Genomic DNA, 16,491 nt, shown 5'->3' with positions numbered 1-16,491 from the left:
TTATCTGCCAGCACCTGCTCAGGCAGCAAAGCCAAATCAGAAACCACTTGGCTGAATAAATAGCAACATACCTGTGTGTTAAGAGCTCCTTACAGACACTGGGAGGACTGAAGAACTCTTTAACATTTAGGAAAGCTGGTAGGTATGACATGTCTGATATATATAAATACATATATGAGGATTATTCATATAATCATAGGGATTACAGAAATTTGCTGAAAACACGACCTCAAACTCACAAGGTTATGCAAATATTTTATTTCAAGATCTAAGCCAACAGCCACACGTCAAAGTAGACACAGGCTCATTACATAGTTCCTTATCCATGTTTGAAGAGTTAAGCACTGCAGACTTACACCTCTACCACATTACTGTGGCAAAGAATATCTGACTTGCTGCATCTACCATCTCACAATTAAACCATTTTGAAAGTGCTGTCCAAAGTTTTAGGTGATTTAGGATACGTGAGTTTATTCACTACATTGTTCAAAGTGTCACGCTGCCAATTATTGGAGAGAGAGGAAATGAGCGTAAAAGTAGCAGGAGTAAGTCACAAAAAATAGACAAGTTACAAAGCTAGTAAATACTAGGCTAGGAAAAGAAAAGATTACAACCTTGAAAGAAAACATCACAGCAATTCTACTTTGTTAAAACAAAGTTACTTAGGCGTTATAACATCAACCTCCAACATTTCTATGTAATATTACTGTTAATACAACAATACACCAAAGTTCCTTTTATCTACTTGCATTTACATATTGCTTTGAAACTTGATTAGAGCAAGCTGAGCGGAAAAACTCTGAAGTGTACTTCTGAACACACACACACACACACGTTATTACCTGGGGAAGGAATGTCTTTTGAACTTAAAGCTTCCAACTTGAAACGAAACAGAACATGAAACCACTGCCCACCAAACGCTTTGGGGAAAAATGCTCTTGTACTGGCAAGATAAAGCACTACAGAACCCACCAGGATGCTTCCCAACATCCCCAAGGCTCAGATACTCAAGTGATGCCAAAGAACAGTTTTGGTGGCAGGGGTTTTTCCACAGGCTGAACTGTTATGAGTCAAGCCAGAAAAAACTTTTATTTTTGTCATTGTTAGTGTAAGAGATGCTGTACTAGTAACATTTTCCAGTTTGGCTATACATGTGTGTTGCATGCACACATGAAACCCTTTCTAACACCTTCTGACAGAATTCTTCCCCTGGGTAGGAAGGTACGCATCTCTCGGATTCAAAAGTAAGACCACGTATGGCAACACTGACTTTTCCATTTTCAAGACTAATCTTTCTAAAACTGAAATCAAAACGATGCAAAAAAGATGCCAAAGCAGCACATTTTTATTCATATTCCAGCAATTCTAAGGGTGAAATTCAATCTATAGGAGGCACAGATCAATTGTTGAAACAAACACCTGATTAAAGAGCATGTCAAATCTGAATGGCTACACACAGGATGATCAAGACGCCTCTTTCAACAAGGCCTATTTCAACAATGCTGTCAAGGATGTATGAAAACCTGAAGAAAAAGGCAAAATTTAAATGTGGTTATTACCCTGGTTTCCTCAATCTATACGATAAAGAATTGATAGAGCATTTTTCTTGCAACACCATTACAAAGTCAGCAGCTACAACAAGTTTATGAGAGTATAATTTTAGGTACTGTTCAGCAAATGAAGCACTAAAATGGACATGAACTGTTTCAAGGTCCAAAAACCATCACAATGTAACTTTAACTTCTGACTCCTGAGAATAATTCAGAGCTAGAGAAGGCAGCAAGGTCTCAGAAGAGAAGCTGCATGCCCTCTTGTTTTAGATAATCTATTTTCCTCACTGTAATTTGAAACACAGTGCCCAGTGCTACTACCTCTGTTTGAAGACCACGAACAGCAGCAGCAGAGATAAAAGGCTGCTTGACATCAAGAATAAAGGCAAATGCAGTGAGCAAAGGTTCTTCTGTGATTTTTTCCAGCATCTCCTCTTCCTTAAAAAGACACTTTCAAGCTTACCCAGTAGAAGCAGGAGAAAGAGGAACCAAGTAAGCATGGAAGACAAACTTCACAGTGATTCTATTAATATCAAACTGCTTGGTGTATAAACATACTGCTACACATTAACCATCACCTCCCATACAAATAGTAGCATTTTAATCACTGCATTTTCCAACCAGATGATGTAAGTTGCAATAAAGTCTTGCCTTGGGAAGGTATTTCAGAACACCTGAAGACAGATGCACACACACCCAACTGCGTATGTGTATTGAAATGGTTGTACCAAGCACTAAATATCCATTTTGCAGAAAAGAAAAAGAGTAATGCATTTACAGAGACTGTTAATATGACATTTGCATAACAGATGAATTTGTTGCCATGGAAAGTGTAAGAAAATTCTGAGCTGGGCTATTTAAAACAGCAATTTCTGCAAATGTTTGGCAGTGTCTCCACTCCAATGCTAGCACTTCAATGCTAGCACAATTACTGTATCTCACCACAAACTTCTTGAATTATATAATAACCAGTACAAGAAACATTACATGCCAACGTAAAGAAATGATGCAACAGTTTGCAAGAAGAAAAAGGGAATATATTGCCATTATGTGGAGCTCTTCATGAGCCCAGAAAAGCTTAGCCAAAGTTATTCACAAAATTCAGCTGTAAAAAATCATTTAGTCTGAAAAATCCTATGAGTGGAAATATTAAATATGTGATATTACACCAGTCCTCAAAAATTGAGATAGGAATTCTCTTCAGTATTCTTCCTACACTTCCTGGCTTTTAAGTTAGTCATGTACCATCTTCCTCTGTAACAGTAAGAGGGGCAAAAAGTGGTTTATATTATCTGTTTGCAGTAGTATGCCATCCACATTGGCAGCATCTCGTGCAAATCATTAATATGATATGCCTCTTGATTAACATTAGTGTAAATCATAAGAAGTCTTAAGTTTATAGACAAGAAGACTTACTCATCTGTCGTGGTTGAGACATCATCCATAATGACCTAAATGGTACAGAATGTCACCTAACAACTACCAAGTACAGCAAACAAACATCTACAGGGTTTAATTCTGTGCAGTTTTAACCCACACGAGAGCTGTGATGACACTATTAAATGTAAATAATTAAACATGGAGCTTTCATCTTCGCAAGATTTAAAATGTTATTCCTGCCCCATGCCAATATTTCTAAAACTAAATTAGCAGAGCACACAAACATGCACTCAAACTTGCCCTAGAATTTCTCCATCACTCAACATAGTTGAGCATTTCTACCTCCTACCCTCCCCAAGAACACAACCTCCCACCATTCACTACAAATTCCTAGTAAGTCACTTGATAGCCAACCACAGGCACCACTGACACAGCCAACCCTCACAGAAAATGTGATCAACAGCCTTCTCTCGTTATATTCCATTAGTGTTTAGTTTGCTAAGCATTAAAACAAAAGAAACAGCAAAAGAAATGACAGCTGACATACAGATTTTCCAGAAATAACTGATGTTCTCTATATTTAGCCAGTTTTTATGGCCAATTCAGTTAAAAATAGAGCATCTAAAGTATGTATTTAAACACACAGAATTACTCAAAAGTCAAATCTATGCTTTATCGAATACGAGCTTTTACTTGAATCCAGAACATGGTGCTTCTACATTCACTATAGCTCTCTTTGGTATGTTTTTCTACCCCTGACATGAAGCTAGACTCAGATAATTAAGAAATAACATGCATTTTGACAGCTTCATCTGTAAGATAACGCAAATGAAAGACCCCACACAACGACTTGCACCACAAAGTTTAATACGATCACTATTAGATCAGCCTGCCTTGATCTGTAATAAATAACACAAATATCTGTCACAGCCCTGTTTGGATCACTAAACATTTGAGAGGGTTAGATTAAAAATATCCAGAGGTTTTAGCTAAGTTATCTTTAGCAGTAACTACTTAGGACTTCTATTTTACTCTGCTGTTTGACACACTGGATATATTCAAAAACAGTGGCAGCCACACACTTAGAAAAAGAAAATACTTATAAAAAAGAAAGAAAGCTGGAAGGGCTGCTGAGTCCACATGCAGACCCCAAAGCTAATGCTCTTCAGACACTGCTGCTAAAGGTGGCCTTCTCCTATGAAGGGCAGTTTCACTCCACCACACCAAACAGAACTCTCGAAAGGTGAAAAGCTGCAATTGCTTGGAAGGCCAAAAGCGCAGTTTATCCAAACGTTTGTCCAGACATGGGCTGTGGCTTTACTTGGAGAACGCAGCTGTACAAGGGCTACAATTCCCAGGAAACAGGACTGCCTTTGTATCGAACCGGAGCATGAGGATTACTACAACAGGAGTCTCTAACACTGAAGAAACAAGAGCAAAGCCTCTCACAGATGCAGGATCCAGACAGTGCTGCTACTGCCAGATTAAATCTCTATGTATAAAATTCAACCCCTCAGAACTGCTACAAGGTCGCACTCAACGTTTTCTATTTATACGTTCTCAAATTGGTCCTGTTGTTCATCTTTATCCGACTGAATCCTTTTGTTTACCAGACCTACATGTCATCTGTCAGAAATCTTTCTCCAACAATACAGTAAAATATTCTCAGTAAAATCACCCTCTTCTGCTTTACAATGTATTTCGTCCCCTCCTCGGCATACATTCCCTCTTTCCTTTCCTTTAGCTTTATTCTCTTATTCTAATTCAGTACAACTTGCAGACGTAATCTCTACTTTGGGGACTCAAGAGGGGAAAAACACAGCACAAAGTTTTTGTTGAGGTAAATCTTCTTTTAATGTTATCAGCAGCAATCCAATAGATTTGTAATACAATCTTATCTTGTATTTCTAGAAAGGAAAATTACTTTGGAAACCATATTCAGTGGTACTCCCCATAGCACACACCCTTCTACCACACTCCTGTCACCAGCACGCCCCAAAGTGCCAAGGTATCAGTTCTGGCATGCAATGCAAGCTTGCCTTAAACAGCATTTCTTCTTCTGTACGGTTTTAAGGGCTATTATTTACTGCAAGCACAGCATTATTAACTTCCCTGAGTGTTCTGCTCAAACACTAAGAACAGAGATGTAAAAACAACATATGTCAAATGACACACACTCAGATTTGTACAAGGAAAACACCACGATTACCAACTCAAGCAGAGATGACAAAAACGGAACTACCAACTACATGCTACAGTAAATATGTAGTGTGTTTCCATCAGTCCCCATTAAAAATCTTAGAGCATTTCATGAACTGGGTCTCCAATCCAACAAGGAACCTCTTTAACTGTTAATCAGCAGCTGCTGTCATGACATTTGCAGCATGGAAATTTTGCTTCTCTGCATCTGTTAAATTTGGAAAAAAACTCATCTCCTTCCAACGTCCCAACCTCAGAGTGACAATCCAAGGCCATACGGCAGAATATCACTGCAGGTTCTTTCTAATATATACGAGTAGATAAAGAAGAGGGTAAACAACATGTACAATTGTTATTTTAAGGTACCATACAGACCCCAAATCATTTCTATCTGCTGACAAACTGAGATGTGCTTAGCTTCCTCCGCGAAACCAAGCCCTTCATTCACTTCAGGTGCAGCCCACTGATACTTCCTTTGAGAAATGCTTTTCAGTCTTCTCTGATAGTAGAAGAGATACTGAATTATACTTCCAAAGGAATTCAAACTGTGATGCTCCAGTTGCCCAACCAGTGCATGTGTCAAGATGCACAAGAGCATACCACAGAACAACAGCAACAGTTGGCGCTCAAGTTAACAGAGCCAACAACAGAAGTTACTAAATTTATTGTTTTCCCCAAACCAGATGACATCAATTTGGTACCTGCTTCGTTTCTGAAACCAAGCAAGGTCTATAGGCTCAAAGTCACTACAATGAACGGCAACTCCCTCCGTTTTTCAAACAAAGTTAAATGAAACCACAGTCAGAGCACAAATGTATGTGTCTTCTGCTCAGTTAACTGCTACCTTCAAGATTAACCTGTTTAGATCAAATGTAAGTTGGAGAAGTTTTTGGCACACATTTTTCATAGCATACAATGTCAACAAAAAAAGCAAACTTCACTGAAAAGTAACTTGGATCTTTTCATTTGCAGGCAAGGAACTGGAAAAAATCCACAGCTCTGGTCTGTGAGAGTGGAGAGCCGAGAGACTGTAGGCTGACACTGAACAGTTAAGGATTTGGTAGCTATAAGTGAAGCTGTAGCACAAAGTCCACTTTGCTTTTGCATTCCCTGAGACAAGGGTCCATAAGATCGGAACCACTGGACTCTCTGCTCTTCACCTGCAGCTTGAAACAGAACACTGTGGGCAAGTCAATTTTTTACTCAATTCACTGAAATGGAGTATGACCTACTCGGTAAAAGCCCCAGACAGCTCTAATTTGGCAGCAACATCACACAAGTTTCCTTTCAAGAGTACAACTCTATGCAAAGGTGTGTACCTTAACATTCTGACACAAACTTAGTGGTAAAGAGAGGTAAGCTATCGCTGCAGTGGAGCGGTTTTACACCAGAGCTTACTGTCTAGACACTTCGTTCCTAATTTTACTGGCAGCAGCACAGGAAGCCTGTATGGGACTCGGCTCTGAGCAGTGGCAATGCATAAGAGAATTTACAAAAATCTGTATGTAATCAAGTCACTTTCAGAATCATTCAGTCTTTCCCATTCAACAATCGAATTGTTTCAACTGCCAAATAAAACAAGATTCATAGCTGACTGACTCAATGAGGCATCTGGCTCTCAATGCAAGTTAGGATAGATCTGTAGTTGATACCCATTTCCATGGCATTCTGCAGTAATAATAATCCAGATGATAGATTTTCAGCTATTATAATACCCTCACTAGTGTCAATCATCACATTAATAATACTGCTTCTTTGAAGTTGAAAGCATTAATCAGAGTCTATCAAATGCTCTTGCAAAACTCTGATAGAAAGTGTGACAACAGCATTAACTCTTAACAGCAACTATGGTAATCTCCTAAGTGCTTCTCAGAGTTTCATCCTAAACAACTTTCAGGCACTGGTGATCCAAATAAATATTGTGCTTGCACAGTCCTGGGGAAAAAGTGTTTAAAAGGTAAGTAAATATTTGCTAGTGAATATCTGATGGTCAGACATTATCTGATTTCTTAGCTACGGATGTTGAAATACCAGCGAGCCTTATTTCACTAACCCACAGTAAAAACTTCGACTGCTGTAACATTTCCTTGAGGAACTTGACACAGCAAGTGAAGGCCAGTGAGAGTTCTTCAGAACAAAGTCATTCCTGTCAGCCTGTGTAAGCCTCTTGGCAGGAATAACAAAATAAATATGAAGGTTTGACATGTTAAAAAAAATAAGTACACTCCAGACTGGCAACTGCTTTTCCTTTTTGTTCATTTGGAAAATGTACTGAAGAATTAATAAGTGGATTATGAAGTTACTTTGATATTCTGCAGTTTCGTAATCCAGTGACATGAGAATCTGCAGAGAGACTTCACAAACACAAATTACCTTACAGAGATCTCACAATTAAACAGCTCTCAGCCATGCACGCACAGATGGAGCCTGTATCTCTCCCCAGAAATAACCAGCTATCAAGACTTTGTATGCACACACGTGAAGTTAAATGTGCTTGTTTAGCACTGCACAGTGAATTACACGGGGCATCTGTAGGTAGGCCCTCAGTGTAAGATGTTCCCCCCAAACAATTCAAGTGAAATAAATGGTTTATGCAAAATTATGGTAAATTGTAATAAAAACAAGCACTGAAGTTTAGTACCATTAATGCTACAGAATCAATGTCAATAATATTTTTCAAATGGGTTTGAAAAGATGAAGCCTAAAAAGAAAGCATCTAGAGAAAGGCACTAAGAACGATTGAGAGGTAAGGAAGATTCTCATTGCAAGTAGAGCCTAAAGTCTTCACTAAACTAAGACATGATTCAAGCTAGAGGTAAACAGAACAAGAATACACTGAAAGTCAATGACTGACTTTACCTTGTATCCACCATAAAAGCCAGAGTCTTCAAATATAGAACAAAAAAAGTAAGGAGACTTCACAGGAGAGTAAGGAAATCACAGCATGTCTGGTAAACCCTTGACTTAACATGAGGTAATGCAAAGGAATTCAAGAAAGGATTATTCATGTGAATAGAAGTCATCCAGACTTGAGGGAGAGAGCAAACCCAAATGCTTTAACACATGTAAGGCAGTCAGGAACTCATGGTGTTTGCTCTCCTGTACACAATGAGCAACAGGACAATTCTAAATCACAAAACAGGACACATTGGAATAAAAAGGAAAAGCATTCACTTCACTCTGGAAAACAGTGTCTATTCTCCTGTTCTGCAGGAATTCATCCCCTCCCTGCTTTGGAACATAACCTCCAAATCTGTTAACCTCAAAGCTCTTTCCTAAAACAGCAATCACCTGGCTTCCTGCGCCTGGTGTTAAACAGAAGCACTTAAACAGTTCTGTGATTCAGAAGGGAACATTCTAAGAAACTTTTGGAAAAATCTAATATAATGCAATATTCCTGCAAGGAAAGTTGCTTTTCAAGAGAAACTCAGTAACTTTCAACTTATTTTCAGGAAAATTAAAAACGTATTTTCCTAAGAAAGGAAGAGAATCACTTCAGAACACATTGTCTTTACTAAAATAAAGAGTGAGCAGTGGAATACCAATCTGCTTTTCTTCCAGGTCACTCACAGTTTCAAACATAACCCTAATCAATAGAAAAAAATTGATTAATACTGGAAAGCTGCCTGCTGCCTCGCTGCACTCCCCACTGTAGGTTATGTAACTGGAGACAGCATGAGTAAATCTGCCAGGAAATGCTGCAACTGTGGCTGAGATGTATTTTGTTTTGGAAAAAATCATACCAGAAAGTGTGGCTGAAAAACACAAAAGTATAAAGAAAAACACGGAAACCCAAGACAAATGTTTTTATTACGTTAGATAAATATATACATTTGCTCTAACCAGAAATACCTCAGTAGGTAGAAATACGCCAACTTGTTACAGTCATGAAGGCCATATCGTTATTTTAGGTTAAGGACACAGAAACAGATAAAGTAACAGGCACAGCATGGAAGGTGCTCATAGTACTTGTTTTAACAAAGATGTGACAATCAGCACTGAGTCCTTACACTGCATTCCTGGCCACCTTCGAGCCCTTTGCTGAATTCTTCTTATGGAAGTTCTGCTTTCTTGGTGGCATCACTGGCCAGAAGCCCACACTGCAAACATGAGGATGTCTGATGCCACTCCTTGTACAAATACATACTGTGATGCTCTGCTAATGTCACAGTCCCGCACTGCCAAGGCTCTGATAGCACCAGGGGATCCATCCCCAGCTGCACATGTGGAAACTTCTAAAGGGAGTGTGTACACAACAGTACATCTGAGGCTTCTGAAGAAGAAACAAAGCATACTGCCTCCCCTACCCTTGTAATTACAGCATGTAAGTAAACACGTTTCCCAATGTTCACATAAATACAACACAACCTGACTAAAGCCAAAACACTGATGGTTTTTAGTAACTTGGGAAACATCTGAATCATAGAATAGCTTGGGTTGAAATGCGCTAAGGCTTCGTATGTCCAAAAATTTATACGTAGAAATATGGAGTTTAAGGAGTCAATACATGCAATTTAGTGTAGATTCTTCATTTACTTATTTTAATAGAGATTACTTATTTTTTCCCTGTGAAATGAAGGCTTATCTTCTATTCTTAAGCCCGTAGGCAGAAGCAAGGCTGGAATGAATCACAGCAATTGCACTCTGCTGCTTGGGAAAGCTCAGAGCAGCAGCTCTCATAGGAACTGGTGGCACTGCTATAGAAGTGAGGATGGGAATTTAAAGTTAACACAAGTCTCCCAATCAAAAGGCCCCATTTATGACGGATAAAAGAAAATTTCCACCAGTTAGATGACCTGAGATATATTAAGATAGTCACCAGATAGAAGCTGCCATGAGAGATACAGCTGACCTCCTCCCTCCCCCCCTCCTGCCCTTGCCTTTTCTCAGTATTGGCTAGGAAATATTGAAGCCTTGAGCTCCTATCTATGTTTTTCAGTAAATCTATTGGAAACAAAGCTTAGGTAAGAACATCATTTCATGTTATCCTTGCTACAAGTGTACAACTTACAGAACTTTAGAACCCTTCTATAAGCTACATTCTAATTAACACAAAATCGCTTTTCTCAGAAGCTCTTTGCTGTTTGGAAATAAACTTCCAAACCTACTCCAAGTACAAGTCTGTCTAATAAATTCATGTAACTTAAAGAACAGACATCACTTGGCCATGATTTCCATTTGTGATGACATCCAGACAGCAATCCAAGGCCATTTCATAAACAGGATGCCTATTTATGTGACTCTCAAGTACAGCTAATTATTTGGAACTGAGAATGCCTGCGAAAGTATTCACCAAAAAACCTGCAAGGATTCGTACTGCCACAGAATTTAACCTGCTTCTTTCATCTCTACATTTCCCCTTCCTGCAGCAGCAACTGGAGGCTGTTTCAGCAACAGTCACGCTTACAGACAAAAGAAAATCCGGTGTAACTTTTGTTATGACAGCATTTATTTAGAATCTGTGAAGCCAAAGCCTGAAGTTGCACTTTGCATTCACACTGGTATAAACCAAGGCATAATAATTATTTATAGCAGGTGAGAATTGATTCATAATTCACCCACCTTGACCTCACACTATCTCTGGGACAGTCTTACCAAGAGTTACCCCATAGTTCAAGCTTTCCCTGAAATCTGATAAGAATTATGGGAAAGAGCAACATTATGACAGCAGTAGAGCCACTGAAGGCAATAAAGTTTGAAAAGAATTATTAGCAATGGTTTCAGATTTTAAAACTGCACTACAATAAATAATCACCAGAGGCTGTCCAAGATACAGGTGAACCTGATTCAGGTGTTCTGCCCTCACTACAACAGAAGACTCTATTTTAAGAGGTGGGGTTTTTAAGAGGTCGTTTCATTTCATGACAGACTCCTACTCAATTCACCTTATGCAGCATGTGCTTTTGGTAAAATGAAATTAAAGACTTTTTTCCCCCCTGCTCTTGACAGCGTGACTTTGTACAGAGAAGATATGAAAGGCACATGCAGTATTCATACCAGGCAATAGTACAAATAATGCCACTGGGGTTTGTTGCCTACATAAAGTGCAAAGTGGAGCACAGCTAAGACACGGCTACAGCTGCACAGCACTGCGTGGAACCTCTACCATAAATAAGCACAGGAAAAGTAAAACATCACCCTCTTCTCCCCCCACAAAGGTTTGGGGTTTTTTAAAGGTATTATTCAGCAGCACGTAGCAGAGCAAACTTTCATCCTGTGTCACATCAGTAGCCATCTTCCTTCGAGAACACTTTCAATCTGCCACCTAATCCATAACAGAAACTGCCTAGATTATTTTAGCATTGTTCGATTGCGCTTCGGAGCCTACACAGCACCTTAAACCAGATTACAGTCCGATAAAACCACTGGGTATTCCCACGTTCGACCACCTTTTTTTCCAAACACTTTGTTAGTTACTTTTGAAAGTTGCTTTTGAAAGGAAGACTGACTCTGAAGCCAGGACTCCAAAAGTGTTCTTGAAGGAAACACTCATCTTCACTATTACTTGCTACTACTACGTATTGCTGCTGTCACATATAAAAGAAGAAATGCCCTAATGAAAGATGAAAGAATGGCCACACTGCTCCTCTGAAGAACACATGAACTTAACTGTCAAACGAAAGCCAAGTTGTCCTCTTTTTTCCTTAGAAAGGGAATTAACGAAAAATCTTGTGCTAATGTATTTGACTTGAAGCAGTTTTCCTCCAAGCCTGGCAGGCAGGACAGAAGCACTTTAACTACAACCTGAGAGAAGCAGATGATAAACACTTAAACAAATAAATTAAATTTCAGAAAATGCAAAAGCAATAAAAAAACGCCTTAGCTCATTTTTCTGCTTCTTGTTGGCCATGCTGTGGCAGCTGCTGGCTCTGAACCACGCAGTCATCATGTCAAAGACAATAAGGTTGGCTCTGCTAAAAATCTTTGATGCTACCCAAGTTCACAAAGTTAGTGTTGAACTCTCTCTCCTCTCCCCCCCCCAATATCCTTTGATCCTACTACAATTCTTTCTAACTCTCAAATGCACTCATCAGCTTAGCAACAACATGCAATGTTTCAATGCATAAAAATAAGTAAGAACTGCCTCTCTTCCTCAAGGTCTCCTAAGCTGCTGAGCATGGCAGAAGGAAGATGTAAAGGATTTATTCCAGCTATGAAAACCTACAATGAAGCCAGGCAGTAACTATCAAAATTAACACCTGGGAGATGTAAAGGAATTTGAATGCAGACTACAGGAACAAAAATATGGAAGACATTGAACTGCTGAAGCTGTGCAAGTAAAGAGCAGGTGAGTTTTGAGAAACACAACTGAGGCCTAACCAAGATCCCACCTTCTTGGTGAGAACCCACCTTCTTGTTGGGCAAACATGTCAGAGAAGACTGGTGCACAGAGGAGAATGCAGGTGCCATCCTAAACATGCTCTAAAGGAGATTATGAACCTTGTGTCAGTAATCACTTGCAAACAGAGGTCAGATCAAGGGCAAGGAAAACAGTTCAATCTGTACTTTGTGTCTAGACTTGGTCAGCTCTGATTCTGAAATGCCATCTCAACTTCACAAGTTTAGTAAGGCCTATCTCTTACGGTAAGACAGTCTGAACTGACACCATGTAAGGATTTAGTCAGAAATAAAGAGTATTCCCACTGCAAGGTGAAAAGTTTCACAATACTGAAATCCTCAATCGATCAGGCAAAGCACGTCCCATTTATAATATCTGTGAAACGATCACCTTTTCTGATATACCCAGAGTTCATTAAATAAATAGACTCTTTGTCAAATGATGGATCTCTTAACTGTCCAAGGACAAGGCCTAAGATGCATTAAAAATTCAAAAGGATATTTGTTTTACTGAACACAGAATAATTATGAGCTATTTAATAAGTACATGCTTTAAATAACTAAATTCTAATACACTGCTCAAATAATGTCTAGTCATTTCTTAGGTATTAAACTGCCAGTTTGCTTTTCTGGAAAATGTGTTTCTAAAGGACACACTCATTCACAGTTGTTTAAACCTGGCAGTTTTTACTTAGTTCTATTTTCTCCCCAGTGAAGAGACAACAACCTGCAACACAGGCCAAAGGGAAGTTTATAAGAAAAAAAGAATTGATCTGTTTAGGCAGCCAATAAATTCCACTTTCAGAGCCCTCTGGAGGAGCTCTCCAGCGAGTTGCTTAAGTTGGTATTTAATCTAAAATATTACCTCGTATCCTGATTATTCACATGCACAAAGTTAAACCACATCTTTCCCCTGCCACCCCCCTTTTATCGTAGCTACATTAAATTTTCTTAATCACTTTTTAACCCTGCTCGTCACAATTTCCTTTACTTTCCCATAAAGCCCAGGGCTAAGAAACTTCCATATCCAAGAGATACAGCTGAATCTGCAAAAGAAGGAATATCAGTAGAAACCATTTTGGAATCCTAACTGCAGCTATTGCTATCGAATCAGCACAAAAATACCACGTTTCTTACAAGAAAATTGCTGTGAATGGCAAATATTAGCAGATGTTACTACAAATACTAAAATAACTGAGAGTAAATGTAGAAGAGTAAAAATAATTTCGATGAAACCTACTAAAAATAGAACTGTATCATTTAAAAATATGCATGTATTAGAAAAGAAGAAAGCACATGCTACAAATTGCCTTATCTTTTACAGCATGGATATGGACTCTGTAATCACAACAGTTCAAATCAACTAAAGATTAAGAATTTGGTTTTTCTGCTTCATGATACAAGAGTATAATCCCACACACGAATTATTCTTGGTTATTCTCAAACGCTTCATCTCTACTGTGTTTGGGGTGGGTCTTAGTGTTGCATTTTATTTGTTTTATGTATTTGTGAGCCTTGGAAAGGAGCTTATGTTTATAAAATGGGGGAAAAGGCCAATTCTGACAGTCTGAAATCTGTAAACCCTGTAACAGTTAAAACTTTAAACCTATAAAATAGCACAAACCCAAAACCACTGAACCACCAAATTACTGATATTTTGATCTATAACTTCATGAATGCAAACAAAACTTCTATGCCATGAAAAAATAACCTTTGCAATTATTCTGTCTGGCTTTTCTGATTTGCAATATAATCAAATTCTTTCAAGTTGTTTTTCTAGCCTTTCAGGTAAATCCCAGGCACACAGATTCTATTTGCTAAGATAATGCACATTTAGGGAAAAGCATAATACAGCCTGCAATTTACCAAGCATTTCTTCTATACGTGCTAAATATGCTTTTCATTACAGGCAGCAAACTAAAACTCAGGGCCTGCATTTCAGTTTGTTTGCGCTTAATCTACAAATTAGTGTTGAAAAGAACAACTGTGTTGCACCATTTCTTCCCCCTAAATCCCTCCTCAGTCTCTAAAATAGAAAAACTTATATAATTAACTGTTCTCCTAAACATCTGAGCTCGTTCCCAATGTGAGTTCCACAGTCAATGGCACTATAAGGAAGATCAGGCCCGAAATTTTAAGCTTAAAAAACCCACGATGAAATATTATCTCCTTTCTTTGGTTCACTTGTAATCTTCAGAGAATTCTAGCACACACATATTCACCTACAAGAGGAACTGATTCCCTCCTGCTGCAACTGTAAATACTTCCTTTTGCTATTTACTCCCTCCAAGTGATAGCTTCTACTGCGATTTTGGCCTAAAACGGTAGTCAAAATGTCAGTTATATAAGGCCATGCGTGGAGGCACAACCACTCCAAAACATATTGCTATTGAATTAGTCATGGAAAAAAATAATGGAGGTCTGGTCTGACATACATATTTACGCAAAGACTAATGTGTGTGTACCCCCCCCCCGAAATCCTTCTCCCATCCTTCCTCCCCTCCCAAAGCCAGCCACAAGCAGTCAGCCACACTGCCTGCAGCATTCCATCCCCCACGAAACCGCCACTACCCCCAAAACAACAAGAAATTAAAAGCCACAGAAAACCACAAAGCCCTAAGTTTTCCACCCGCACCGAGCCAAGTGCACAAATACCCCCGCGCGCAGAAGCAGCCCCGTTCCGCGGCCGCGCTCCACTTGCTCCCGTCGCCTGCGAATGGCTTTAACAGCGGCGGCCGCACCCACAAAGTTTATAGTTTTGGGAGGCTGACAGGGCCTCGCGTGCTGTTGCGCAAAGGCCGTTCCCGCAGCCCCGGCCGGCCCCGCTCCTCCCTGCACTCCCCTCCCGCGCTGCACGGACACATTTTCCCTCCTCGGCCGCCCCGCCGCCAACTTTTCCAGCGGGGCCGCAGGCACCACAACTTCCACGTTCCGCCCCGCGGCCCTCCCTCCGGCCCGGGAGGAGGCGGCGGCGGGGGAAGGTCACGGCGGCCCCCGCTGCCCACCCGGGAAAAGTTTGCAGGTCTCCCCCGCCCCGCCTCAAGGCCGGGCGGCGCGGGAGGGCGGCGGGGCCCGGCGGCGCGGCCGCGCAGGGCTTTACCTTTCTTGGCTTTCGGGGAGTGCCGCCGGCTCCGGGCGCTGGCTCGTTCTTCCTCAATAGCGGCGGCTATCTCCGGGTCGTCCTCCCCATTGTACCACACCAACAGCTCCTCGCCGGGCGCGATTGGCTGCCGGGAGAGAAGAAAGAGGCGAGGCGCCAATCAGACGGCGGCTTGTTAGCGGCGGCGGGCCGCGGGGCGGGGAGCGGCCGCGGCGGCGCCGTCGGCAGTGGCGGCGGTGCCCCGCGCAGCCCGCGGCGCCCCGCGCGCGGAGCAGCGGAGGGAGGGGGGGGGGCTGCCGACTGCGCCCCCTGACGGCTGGAGGGCGCGCAGCGTGTGCAGCGCCGAGCACCCTCCCCGCTCCGGGCAGCACAACAGCGCAGAGCCATTACAGTGCCTGGAAACCCCAATGTCGGGTTGTCTCAAAGATAACAACAACATAAGGAGGACATGGAGCTGTTGGAGCAAGTCCAGAGGAGGCCACGAGGATGAGCAGGGGCTGGAGCGCCTCCCGTATGGAGACAGGCTGAGAACATTGGGGCTGTTCAGCCTGGAGAAGAGAAGCTGCGTGGAGACCTCAGAGCAGCTTCCAGTGTGTGAAGGGGGTACAAGGATGCTGGAGAGGGACCTTCATCAGGGACTGGAGCAATAGGACAAGGGGTGATGGGTTCAAACTGAAAGAGGGGAAGTTCAGGTTGGAGATAAGGCAGAAGCTCTTCCCTGTGAGGGTGCTGAGGCGCTGGCACAGGGTGCCCAGAGAAGCTGTGGCTGCCCCATCCCTGGCAGTGTTCAAGGCCAGGTTTGGACACAGGGGCTTGGAGCAACCTGCTCTAGTGGAAGGTGTCCCTGCCCGTGGCAGGGGCTTGGAACTGGATGAGCTTTAAAGGTCCATTCCAACCCAAACCTTTCTATGATTCTATGATGAA

The 16,491-nt window shown here is 41.2% G+C and overlaps 1 protein-coding gene across 4 annotated transcripts in view; it reads right to left on the bottom strand.

The window, feature by feature from the left end:
* PRDM2 (PR/SET domain 2) overlaps positions 1-16,491 on the bottom strand; it is a 72,011-nt gene that overhangs the window by 27,817 nt on the left and 27,703 nt on the right. For all 4 annotated transcript variants that reach the window (XM_030508233.1, XM_030508230.1, XM_030508232.1 and 1 more), the window contains one exon: positions 15,568-15,694. Coding sequence is in view for 3 of the 4 variants with exons in the window: in XM_030508230.1 (XP_030364090.1) it covers positions 15,568-15,694 (127 nt within the window). In the remaining variant the exon portion in view is untranslated. The remainder of the gene's footprint in view (positions 1-15,567; positions 15,695-16,491) is intronic.

The sequence above is a fragment of the Strigops habroptila genome, chromosome 16 (assembly GCF_004027225.2).
Source record: "Strigops habroptila isolate Jane chromosome 16, bStrHab1.2.pri, whole genome shotgun sequence".
Taxonomy (NCBI): Eukaryota; Metazoa; Chordata; class Aves; order Psittaciformes; family Psittacidae; genus Strigops; species Strigops habroptila.
The sequence above is the reverse complement of the archived record's forward strand: the minus strand, read 5'-3'. Positions and strand labels throughout refer to the sequence as shown.